General features: G+C 39.2%; 1 protein-coding gene across 8 annotated transcripts in view; it reads left to right on the top strand.

The window, feature by feature from the left end:
* The window catches only part of sema4d (sema domain, immunoglobulin domain (Ig), transmembrane domain (TM) and short cytoplasmic domain, (semaphorin) 4D), a 212,286-nt gene that overhangs the window by 180,078 nt on the left and 18,976 nt on the right, over positions 1–13,232 (top strand). For 7 of the 8 annotated variants that reach the window (XM_063068914.1, XM_063068907.1, XM_063068909.1 and 4 more), the window contains one exon: positions 3,868–8,643. In XM_063068914.1, the coding sequence (XP_062924984.1) occupies positions 3,868–4,802 (935 nt within the window). In that variant the 3' untranslated portion in view covers positions 4,803–8,643. Of the gene's footprint in view, positions 1–3,867; positions 8,644–13,232 lie in introns of those variants that run through there. The other variant, XM_063068913.1, reaches the window with a different exon arrangement.

Raw genomic sequence — 13,232 nt, 5'->3', positions numbered from 1 at the left:
ATTGGTAGCAGGTGAGGTATCATGACTGGGTATAAAAGTAGCGTCCATCAAAGGCTCAGTCTTTGCAAGCAAGGATGGGTCGTGGCTCACCCTTTTGTGCCAAAATTTGTGAGAGAATTGTTAGTAGTTCAAAAGGAACATTTCTCAACGCAAGATTGCAGAGAATTTAGGTCTTTCAACATCTACAGTACATAATATTGTGAAAAGATTCAGAGAATTCAGAGACATCTCAGTGCATAAAGGGCAAGGTCGGAAACTACTATTGAATGCGCATGATCTTCGAGCCCTCAGGCGGCACTGCCTAAGAAATCGTCATGCTACTGTGACATTATAGCCACCTGGGCTCGGGTGTACTTTGGAAAACCATTGTCACTCATCCAGAAATGCAACTTGAAACTGTATTACGCAAGGAAGAAGCCATACATCAACTCTATGCAGAAACACCAGCACGTTCTCTGGGCCCGAGCTCATCTCAGATGGACCGAAAGACTGTGGAACCGTGTGCTGTGGTCAGATGAGTCCACATTTCAGCTAGTTTTCGGAAAAAACGGGCGTTGAGTTCTCCGTGCCAAAGATGAAAACGACCATCCAGATTGTTATCAGCGAAAGGTGCAAAAGCCAGCATCTGTGATGGTATGGGGGTGCATCAGTGCCCACGGCATGAGTGAGTTGCATGTATGTGAAGGTACCATTGACTCTGAGGCGTATATTAGGATTTTGGAGAGACATATGTTGCGATCAGGGTGGCGTCTCTTCCCGGGATGTCCATGCTTATTTCAGCAGGACAGTGCCAGACCACATTCTGCACGGGCTACAACAGCGTGGCTTTGTAGATACAGAGTGCGTGTGCTTGACTGGCCTGCTACCAGTCCAGATCTATCTCCTATTGAAAATGTATGGCGTATCATGAAGAGGAGAATCAGACAACGGAGACCACGGACTGTTGAGCAGCTGAAGTCTTATGTCAAGCAAGAATGGACAAAATTTCCAATTGCAAATCTACTACAATTAGTATCCTTAGTTCCAAAACGATTAAAAAGTGTTATTAAAAGGAAAGGTGATGTAACACAATGTAAACATGCCTCTGTCCCAAATTTTGGTGAGTGTGTTGCAGCCATCAAATTCTAAATTTGTGTATGTTTACAAAATACAATTAAGTTGGTCAGTAAAACTATTGAAAATCTTTTCTTTGTACTTTTGTCAGTTAAATAAAGGTTCACGTGAATTAACATATCACAGATTTTTGTTTTTATTGCATTTTGGAAAATATCCCAACTTTTCTGGAAATGGGGTTTGTAGTTTAAATCTGAGTCCTCTCATTTTTGACCGCTCAGATTAATGTGATCTTTGAAATTTCTTGCAAGTTCTCAAAGTTCATTGCCCACAGCTTCTCTTTTTGAAATAAAACAAAGTCAGCCTGTCCAATTTTGTTCCCTTAATTACAAAGTTCCTTTTCCAGCAGCATCACCAAAAATCTTACCTGCATCCCTTTCTATGTTGTCATTATCTTTTCTGTAATGTGACCAGAACTCTACACAATCTGACTACTAGACAGGTATATGGAGGAATTTAAAGTGGGGGGTTATATGGGAGGCAGGGTTTAAGGGTCAGCACAACATTGTGGGCCGAAGGGCCTGTACTGTACTATTCTATGTTCAATCAGTTGTGGCCCAGGAAACATGGCTGTGATTCTTTAACTTTCCTGTTTGTATATTCTGTCTTCATTAAACAAATAGAAACATTACAAAGATCTTTTTAATCACCTGGCATACCAGGTATCCTTTTTTTAAAAAAAAAACTCAATTCATAAAGAAATAAGAGCCAGTCCCTTCAACCCACCAAGTCTGCACTGACCATCAGCCCTATATTTCTCACCAATCCCGTCTTATCTCCCCACATCTCCCAGATTCTACCATTCACCTACACACGAAGGGAACTTTACAATGACTGATCAACCTACTGATCTGCAAGTCTTTGAGATGTAGGAGGGAACTGCAGTAGCTAGGGAAACCATCATGGTCACAGTGAGAGTGTGCAAACTCTACGCAGATAGCAGCTGTTAAACTAGAGTGTCTGACACTGAGAGATAGCAGCTTGGCTAGCTGCAGCATGGTGATGTCAACTATCTGAGCATAAAATCATGTTCCTTGTTTTCCCACACTAATCCACATCTTCCCACTAATTATGTATTCCCTTCCTTTGTAGTTTATTTGGCTTAAGTTACACTTACAACTTTTCTGACCAGCTGGCCAGACTAAAGTTTTCCTTCTCAATCACACTGCCAATTTTTGTGTTATTTGCAAGATAATTCATCGTGACCTCTATATTTAGATTATGAGGACACTCAGTTTCCATTTATTGTCATTTAGAAATGCATGCATTAAAAAATGATACAACATTTCTCCATAATGATATCACAAGAAACACACAGGACAAACCAAGACTACAACTGACAACACCACATAATTATAACATGTAGTTACTTACATATATTTATGTAAGTTATTAACATATACAGCAGACATGAAGATTGTAGGCTGGCAGTCTTCACCAGCCTTGTCAAGAGTTTTGAGGGAATTTATGTAGACGCATGTAAGACACGGCCCACATTGATCCCACTCGCTCTACCATTCTTTCTTCTCACCTAATTCCGTCAATTTGATCAGAAGTGGCCTTCCCTTAACAAATCCATGCTGACTATTTTTGAGTAATTTGTTTTTGTAATTTTTTATCTGGAAATAATTTGGAAAATGTGTAGCTCGAGTGGTTGATGGTTGGGTTGAGGTGTTCTCCAATCAGTGTGCTGATCATTGTGGTGTGTCCTCCGAATGCCAGGCCTTCAAATGACAACCAGTCAGCTGATTGATATGTATATAATAACCAAGCATTCAGAGGACGCGCCACAATTATCAGCAAACTGATGATATCTCCTCATATGGTGATGAAGTGTTTGCAAGTAAATTGCCAAATTTGGAGAACAACTCAACCCAGCCAATTTTTTTTTTCAGTTTTAATTTTTGGAATTTTAAATTGAGAGGTTTCTTAACAAGGGACTAATTACAACTACATTAGGTTGGTACATTTTTGACAAGCTAAAGGGGAACGCAAGTCAACAAATATAATCTCATCCAGTACAATGAGCTCTCAGGTAAGCAGAACCCAAAAGCAGGCAATTTTTATTTTTTAAAATTTTTTCCTTTTGGAAATCTTGTGACATTTTACTGGATTAATAAACATTCTGGGTCTTTTGTGCATGGTAATGAGTCATTAAACCCTTTGGGGGGGAAAAGGCACACTTGGTTAATATGTAGGTGAGTATTTGTCAAATCAAATGCTTTTTATAAATGTTTCTAGCCCCCAAATTTCTAAAGCCAGTTAAATGTGGAGAAGAAGAATAGCCCTTAACTCAGCAGTGGAGTTATTGGGGCACCATCATGACGGTGTTTCCGTAGCAAGCTATTCTTGTTTTTACGAGGCCAAGTTGCTAGCTCAACGCTCAACACAACTTGGATTCGAACTCGGGAACCTTCGCTCCGGAGTCGGGTGCTGATATTATTGCACCACCAAGTGGGACTAGTTAAATGTATAAAAGTTTAAAACACTTAATGTGCTTCCTCATCTTACCAAATCAAGCCGTTGAAGTAGCATATTCCCAGAAATAAATGAGTTTACTAGTACAACATAATAGTAATACAGACAATGTTATCATTTAAAAATAAATCAGCATTCTTCATTTGAGTTCCTAAGGAAACAGAATTAGATAAAATGTACCCTGCATGGTTAATTGTGTGTGAGTCTTGTGTCTTTTATCTGGCAGTGTTATCAAAGGATAAGGGAAAATACTATGTTTTATCTTTTATTTCATAGTGGAACCTGTGTCGTCTGAAGAGCGTGTAGTGGAAAAAGGAGGGTTGACTGAATTGACGTGCCTACCTGCATCCAGACTGGCTAAAGTTACGTGGAAGTTAAATAACAGACCTATCAATAAGAGTTCAAAATATCGAGTTGATCAAAACAATCTGCTGATTCTTCATCTTTCTGAAGCTGATTCCGGTGTCTATGATTGCTGGACCATGGAAGCTGTAATGGGAGATGACTATGAGCAGCTAGTGAAAAGGTATTCTCTGATCATTGGGGGTCCATCCAACGTGATAACTGCAGCTCCAACTACACCTCTTACTCAGACGGAAGGTAAATTAGCAACACCTTTGACGAGCACAGATAAAGAAAGGAGATCTCCTCACACAGTCACAATCCGGAGTCAAACTGAGGTTTCCACTTCAACTGTGTTCCAGAGTTCAGCTGGCACATCCTCAACCCCCATGCTTATGCCTATAACTAATAATGATATTAAAATCGAAACTAATATTGTCAGAAGGGTTGCTGAGTCTGAAGGAACTAATAGTATTCTCTTGTTTTTCTTTGTGGTAATTGTGCTTCTGTTCCTAATGCTAGTTACTTACAATTGTTACATGAGATATTTGCCAGGGCCTTGCCTGAAACTTTGCTTGTATAAAGTTGGTAATGGGAAGAAGCCAAAATTTGATTATGATAATGTTTCTGAGGAGCTTGTAAAACAACCGGCAGTGAAAATCAATGGAGATAATCAAGGTAGTGAACAGATTGCTACTGGCGACAGGGGTTATGAAACTGAATCAGACTGTGGGAACGGGAAAATTTCTAATACAGAGAAGCCCCAAGAGCTAAAGCAAATTCAGGAAAATTGCTCCATCAAATCTGTTGATCCAGAGAAAGATGCAGATATTAAATACATTGATGAGGAAGCACAGAGTCTTTGCTAGCAGTTGGTCGTATGTGTACAGCTTAAAATGGGAGAATAGGAAGTTTTTAAGAAACAATATAGATCATGAAATGCTGTATTAAAAATTTGTTTTAGATTAGAAGAAACCTTTGAAAATAATGTTATAAGTGAAAATCATTCTCTTGTATTCAACCTGCATTATATTCAGCAGTCTGATTAGAATTAATGTTTTCATTATCTAGGTAATTTGTAGTACATTCCAAATTGGAAATTATTCATTTATCAGATTGGTAAATCTCAAAGTACTGTCCAAATTGGAGCATGAATCTCTTTTGCATACACTGTATATGTAATATTTTGTATTGCACTGAAATTTGAATAATATTCTGTAGCAATATTTATAGCTTATTGCTGTATCTAATGTAGGTTGATGCCTTTGTTTCTGCTAACATTGTACTCCTCAGGGATCAGACAGTGAATCGTAGATTTGTGGGCTTTCTTTAACTTGCCTCCTGAAAATAGAGGAAAGACTTTGTGTGTGTGTGTGTTTGTGTCCAACTTTAAATGATGTATATGTGGTACAGTGAAGCATGGGGTCTCCAGGCCTTTGACTTAAAGAAGAAATGCATTTCAGAAGGGGGGGGAAAAATGCATTGTTAAAGTGTTTTTACTGAGCCATAGCTGTAGCACAGGGCCTAGTTGAAAAGACTATCCTTACCTGTGGAAGATTAGTATTATTATTTAACTGAATATTGTGACCAATATGGATGCATTGCTACAGAAGTGGCACTTCTTAACTGGTATAGTATGAATCAAATAATATACTTGGACAAAAACATGAAAATTACCAGCCAGCTGCATCTTTCGCAAAGTCGTTGGTTCTTGGCTCTGGACTTTGAAAGACCTGATGTGATGGATCTAGAGGACCAACAGAAATGCACGGCAATTATGTTTTGCTGCTACAGATATTGGATTGTTTTAGTAACCCACTGAACTGCTATAGAAAATTAGAGCAATGGGTGCAACTAACCAGCTTTCTAATCTCCTGTTGGATGGCAGCACAAGACACTTGTATTTTAAGTTTATATATATGTATATAAATAGTAAGCATTTCATTTTCTGGGATCTTTACTGCTGCTGTGCATGTATATATACAAAAAGATATTCCTTTTGAAATTTTATTCAGCAAATTTTTGCATTTTTATTTTTGAGTTAGTGTAGGGAAGTTGTTTCATGTACTACATGTAGTGGTGTAAAAAATTGTGTATAAAATTTTATTTTTGTAATTGTAAACATGAATTGAGGGCTACAAAGATACTGTCACCATTTACAAAAATAACATTTGACTGAGCTGTGTATGCGTGTGTGTCTGCGTGTGCATGTGCACTTGGGTGTTCCAGTTGTTGATCTGCTGTGCAATCCAAAATTAATGAAGCCCTTAAGTGCCACTACTTCTGTCTGACACAATCCAGTGATCTATTATCCTGTACTGCACGACTGATCTTCTTTGTAGCATTTGTATCTTTGGAACTCTGTTTGCTTCGTACCTTTTCTGTCTCACAGCTTCTCCTGTTTTACCTTTCACTCCTCTTGGTCCCACCTCCACCTGCTGGGCATGATCCACCACCTACCCTTGCTCTTACCCTATCTGAAGGGTCTTCTCATGAGCGGTCCAGTGCAGTTATCCAGCTATTGCCACCGCTGCTCAGCGATCAGACAAACACTGTTTGTAGCCCTGGATCTGTTCATCTCTTCTGTCAAGCGATTGGTGAGTAACAGGAATGTATGTTTGTACATTAGATGAGGGGTAAGGAGAAGCCAAATTAACCTGTTCAGTGCTGCAGATTGCTTTCATTCTTCTTTCTAAACAAGAGGGTTAAACATAATAACAGCAAATGCAAATTTAACATTTATGATATATTGAAAATCGTGAGCCATTTCCTGCATTTGTTGGATTTTCTGTACAGTAATGTAAAGAGTTTTATTAAGTATGTGGAATGATATACCTAGTGCTCTTTGTCTTTCACTTGGTGAAATATGGTAATGTTTGTATAGTGGTCATTTTGAAATAGATTTTTTAACCAAATTCTGCAATAAATTTCAAAATGCAAAAATTCATTGTACTTTGAGTATAAATCAAATAGTGTACATGAGTGGTGTAATGTGTCTTGTCTGATTGGTGTTAATTATATGGAAAATGCAGGAGCAGGAAGATAACATTCCTGAGTTGGAACCTTGGAGGTTTGCACTAATGGTCTAGAAATTTGTCCTATCAGGAAGTTTAGATTTAGTTAGTTTAAATATGTCTGGAATGGAACAGCATCAGAGATAGTGACCTTAAAATGTTGTCGTTAAAATCTCATCTCCTCCAGTTCAAAGAAATGAATGATGATACAGTGCCTAGGGAGATAGAACGATATCCAAAGGCCTTGGAAGGACAAAAGGAGGACTAGACTTGCAGTAATATACACCCAGGCAGCTGGAGATATTAACACTAGTCATGCTGTGACTAAGATGGGACAGGTGCAAGAGACCAATTCTCCTCCTCCAGTTCTCTTAGAATTAGAAAATAAATAGGTGTTGAGGGAAGAAAAAGATGGAAGCTATGGGGGGGGGGGGAATGGACTAGAACTTTAAAATTAAAACATTGTCTATCAAGAGACAATGTTAATCTTCCAACTATCATGGAGCAGTATTAAAGGGACTTGGTTTGAAAGTGGGAACGGAGTTTAGGATGAACTCAAGTTTGTGGAGGGTGGAAATGGCAGATTGGTTAGGAACCCATTGGGATAGATTTCAATATCATTTGTGATGAGGCAGGTGCAAAATGTGTTACTTCTTATTCATGAGGCAAGCAGCGTACAAGTGTAGAATGACAGTGGTGAAATTGAGATTATAATCATGATTTTGAGATGATATTACATTGGGCAGCATGTGGTAGAGGAACAGTAAGGACGAACAACAGATTCTCAAGAGTCCTGCAGCACAGAGGAAAGAATTATTACAGGCGATTCTTGGGTTGTCACCAAATGGTTGGGAATAAGTTGAGGCCTGTTCTGCATAACAGGATGTTAGAGGAGGGTGGTGTAGTTGATTATGTTGAAGGATGCAGACTTCCCTCAGGAGGAATGGATCATACATCACAGTCACAGAGGATGTCATTGGTTACTTTCTGGAATGGAGTGTTTCATGTAGTGCCAGGATGGCAAACCAGTTAGAGATATTAAGTTTTTGATGACTTCCTTGGTGGTTAATATGTATCTGGTTGTGTTTCGTGAATCAGATATGTATAGGTATTTTCTTCTGTCAGGGATCTTTAGAAATGTATGCCTACATTCGACTTGTACTGATCCTGCAAGGGTATTTATTATATCCACAGAAAATACATCTGCACTTACTTAACAAAGCATATACATTGATTGTTCACCTGAAAAGCAACCTACAGCTAAATAGCCAGTAAAGAACTGGAAGTTTTTTTTTATGAGAACACCGCTTCAAAGGTAAATACACTACAAAGAACTTTAACTGGACAAGCTTATGTAGCTGTTTTGGAGATGGTGACTTGGTACAAATGGATCACTGAAATACGACAACTGCTTATCTACAGCAGTATCTAAGAAAATGGAGATTGAAGTGAATAATGATTCTCTGCTGTTGGTAGAAATTGCTGTGGTTTTGAAGTGAGGTGCTGCCAAATGTCCAAATAATGTGTGTGGTGAACTTCATTATCCTGTGTCAGGACCTGAGCTTTATTCCTGATGAACATTTCCAAAAGGCCGAAAAGGCAAGTGATCTTCACTGAATAGCAGTGACCAATGTTTTTGTTTTAAACGTATGTAGGATCAGAGTCTACTATCATTAAATATGTTTCAAAACTATTGTGCTTTTGTGTTGATTTATTGCTGTTCGAAGAACGAGACAAGATAAGCATGTTCCTAATTCTGTGAAGGGGTCAGACTAGATTGGAAAATTTGCATGACTTCCAATGAATTCTTCATATCCAGGAAGCCAGCTTAGTTTCCATGCAGTTATTTGAATAAGGAATTAAATGGTAGCCATTTATGATTAAGGTATCATTGTATAGTCACAGAGTTAAGTCACTAAAAAATTAGCAACAAAACTCCTACACAATGACAGGATAGAAGGCTAAAATTGTGACAGTGTAAGCAGTAGAGATGACAACACAATATTACAAATGTAATTGATTAAATGTAGATGTATCAATAAAAACTGTAAACAACAGGAATTCTGCAGATGCTGGAAATTCAAGCAACACACATCAAAGTTGCTGGTGAACGCAGCAGGCCAAGCAGCATCTATAGGAAGAGGCGCAGTCGATGTTTCAGGCCGAGACCCTTCGTCAGGACTAACTGAAGGAAGAGTGAGTAAGGGATTTGAAAGCTGGAGGGGGAGGGGGAGATGCAAAATGATAGGAGAAGACAGGAGGGGGAGGGATAGAGCCAAGAGCTGGACAGGTGATAGGCAAAAGGGGATACGAGAGGATCATGGGACAGGAGGTCCGGGAAGAAAGACGGGGGGGGGGTTGACCCAGAGGATGGGCAAGTGGTATATTCAGAGGGACAGAGGGAGAAAAAGGAGAGTGAGAGAAAGAATGTGTGCATAAAAATGAGTAACAGATGGGGTACGAGGGGGAGGTGGGGCCTAGCGGAAGTTAGAGAAGTCAATGTTCATGCCATCAGGTTGGAGGCTACCCAGACGGAATATAAGGTGTTGTTCCTCCAACCTGAGTGTGGCTTCATCTTTACAGTAGAGGAGGCCGTGGATAGACATGTCAGAATGGGAATGGGATGTGGAATTAAAATGTGTGGCCACTGGGAGATCCTGCTTTCTCTGGCGGACAGAGCGTAGATGTTCAGCAAAGCGGTCTCCCAGTCTGCGTCGGGTCTCACCAATATATAAAAGGCCACATCGGGAGCACCAGACACAGTATATCACCCCAGTCGACTCACAGGTCAAGTGATGCCTCACCTGGAGGGACTGTTTGGGGCCCTGAATGGTGGTAAGGGAGGAAGTGTAAGGGCATGTGTATTTTCTGAGAACACTTTCTAGGTAGTGGAAAAACTAGAAAAAGCCCTGCTTAGACCACACCTGCAGTACAGTGAGCAATTCCGAGCACTGCATTTTTGGATGTCTTGTCAGAAGATATTCACTCAAATAATACTAAACTCCATGGATTAAATTAAGGAATATACTGGAATTTGGGAAATTTAAAAGATAAATTAAGAAAAGTTTTCAAGAATATTGCTTAGAACTATTAATTCTAAAATGTCTCAGTTCAGCCTTCATATTATTTTCTTCCTTTTATGCTATTTTCTTTACCATAAAGATCAAGTTTTAGTGGTCTTTGGTATTTATTTGTGCATTAATTGGTATCATGGTCTCTGTATTAAAATTCGTGCAATGAATATTTGACCTGTACAAAATTTAGATTATCACCTGCCTAATATTTGATAACAGTGTAAAGATGTTACCTCCAAGTAAATTTTAATATTCTTGCTAATTTTGTGTTAATTTAGTGTGTATTGGAGAATTCTGGAAGATGTAGGCGCCACAGTAGAGTAGTGATTAGCATTGATGCTATTTGAGCTCAGGGTGTCAGAGGCCGCAGTTCAATTCTGGAACATCCGTAAGGAGTCGGTATGTCCTCCCTGTGGAATATGCGGGTTTTCCCCAGCCACTCCAGTTTCCTCCCACAGTCCAAAGACATACCCATGATGAGATTAGGGTTAGGTCAGGGTTTTCAGAGCTGCTCGAGCGGCAGGGCTTGCTGGGCGAGAAGGGCCAATTCCGTGCTGCATTTCTAAATGCACACATACATGCATACATACATAAAAATGAAAGATGAAGAAATATTTCTCCAGTGCCAGAACAATCACTTGCAAGTCTTACCAACATTAAGGGCCTAAGGTTGCATACTTTCATAAGGATCAGAACAACACTATTGGATGTACTACTGAATATATTTTATTCCTACATGAGTTTGTCTAGCCTTACTCCAGCTAGCAAGAATATTGAAATCTTCTAAGAATTTTGCCACAATATTTAGTAGATATCTTGAGAGATTTAAATTACAGGTCACAGCAAGGAATTTTTATTTTGGAGCAGACCCTCGTACTGCAGTTCACAAAGTTGCCAAATAGAGTCCATTAACTCCACAAGATCCAATGCTGCCACAAGAGTTTGCAGGCTGTTTTCTGAAGTATTCACATATGAAATAAAAATAAACAAAACAATTATTTAACAGATCCAGAAATGTACAAAGTGTCCCGATAGGATCAGTGTATCTTCAGAAATGTTCTGGTCTATTATTCTGGTTCTGGATTTATGCCTAACTGTTTGGATAGTTGTATAAATAAAGCACTATCACTTTGGATCTTATTTAATTTGGTTTTTAGAGTGCAGCAACAAACTACACCAGCCCGTTATTGTGTAAACCAGGGTTTAGTGCAACCTCACAGATGAGGAACTCCCTGGGCAGCAACAAACATAGTGTGATTGAATTCCATATTTAGGTTGAAGTAGAGAACGGCTAGTATTCCAAACAGGTCATGAAAGACAGAAGAGTAGAGACAGCCAAACAACTGATGGGTTTGGTAAAGGTTTTAGTCAACTGACAGACAGTAGCCTGCTCTCAGAAGAACGTGCACCACTAAGACCATTCTGTAAACACCCAGTTTCTCAATTGACTGCCTTTCTACCTTTTACCCATTAATTTTCCACAACGTAGATTTAAAAAAAATATAATTATACTTTTCTGAAAGCTCCCATTTATTCTCCATTCTATCACGTGATAACTGTTGGGGCCGGCCTTGCACCATTTCCCCAAGTGGCCGTTATTTATTATTTCTTGATTCCTCTTATATCATTGTTTTCATCCTGGTTTTCTGAACTGAGGTCAAACCTGTCTATTGTGTCAAGGACATAATTAATTTACAAAGCCACTCCCTCCTGCTCCTCCTCAGCTTTGTGTTCTTCTTAAGTGTCATGTTCACTTCAATATTTAGGTCTCTGGCTACGGCATCCTGCAGGCATGTCTCTGTAATGGCAGTCAGGGCACATTTAATTATTTGTGTTCTCAGACGATCAAAGCAAAGCAGATGAGCTATGTGTGGAGCCACAGGAGGTGGTCAAGATCTTAATTGGATATTGCTCGTCTGAAGTTGCCGTGGAGAAGGTCATGGAAGTGAGGGAATTCAGAAAAGAGAATAGTGATGTCTTGAAATATATCCACACTAGAAAAGAGTTGGTGATTGCAGATTTGAAGTGCATAAGGAATAAATCTCTAGGGCCTGACCAAATGTATTGTGAAGGTCGGGCAAAAATTACCGCAATCCTGACAGAGATATTTGTATCTTTGTTAGACATGGGTGAGGTGCTTGAAAGACTTTAGGGTGGTTAATGCTATGCCTTTGCTTAAGGGGCCTGCAAGGATAGGCCAGGGAATTACAGGCGAGTGAGCCTAATACCAGTAGCGGGAAAGTTACTGCTTGTCATTCTGAGAGACTTAACCTGCATGTAGAAAGGGAATGACTGATTAGGAATAGTCAGCGTGTTTTTCTGTTTGGGGGAAATTGTGTCTCATGAATTTTGATTAGTTTTTTGAAGAGGTGGTCATGAGGTTTGACCCTTATCTACATGTACTTTAGCAAGGCCTCTGATAAAATCCTGCTTATTACACTGGTCTGGAAGGTTGCTTAATGTGGAATTCAGGCTGATCCAGCCAACTGGATACAAAATTGAACCACTGGGTGCTAGCAGAGGGTTGTTTTTCAGATTGGAGTCTGTGACCAGTGGTGCACTGCAGCAATCAGTGCTGGGAACAATGCTGTTATCTATATTAGGGTTTTGGATGAGTATGTTGTTGGCATGGTTAAGAAGTTTGCAAATGACACCAAAGTTGGGAATACAGTGGACAATGAACAAGTTGAAGACTAAACAAGATATACAGTTGAAAGAAAAGGTTTGTGAACTCTTTGCAATTACCTGGTTTTCTGTTAATTATTCATAAAATGTAGTCTAATCTTCATCAAAGTCAAAATAATAAACTACCACAATCTGTATAAACTAATAACACAAAAAATTGTCCATTTCATGTCTTTATTGAACACATTGTTTAAACATTCACAGTCTAGGCTGGGAAAAAGTATGTGAACCCTTATATTTAATAACTGGTAGAACATCCTTTAGCAGCTATAATCTCCACCAAATATTTCCTGTAGCTGCTGATCAGACTTGCACAACTGCATGGAGGAATTTTAGATCTCTCCTCCATACAAAACTGTTTCAGTTCATCAATATTTCTGGGATACCTTGCATGAGAAGCCCTCTTCAGGGCATGCCACAGCATCTCAATTGGGTTAAGGTCTGGATTCCGACTTGGTCAATCCAAAACACAAATTTTCTTCTTTTTAAGCCATTCTGTTGTTGATTTACCCTCGTCTTTTGGATC

Source organism: Mobula hypostoma, chromosome 16 (genome assembly GCF_963921235.1).
Source record: "Mobula hypostoma chromosome 16, sMobHyp1.1, whole genome shotgun sequence".
Taxonomy (NCBI): domain Eukaryota; kingdom Metazoa; phylum Chordata; class Chondrichthyes; order Myliobatiformes; family Myliobatidae; genus Mobula; species Mobula hypostoma.
Note: the sequence above shows the minus strand (reverse complement) of the source record. Positions and strands in the feature narration are given on the sequence as shown.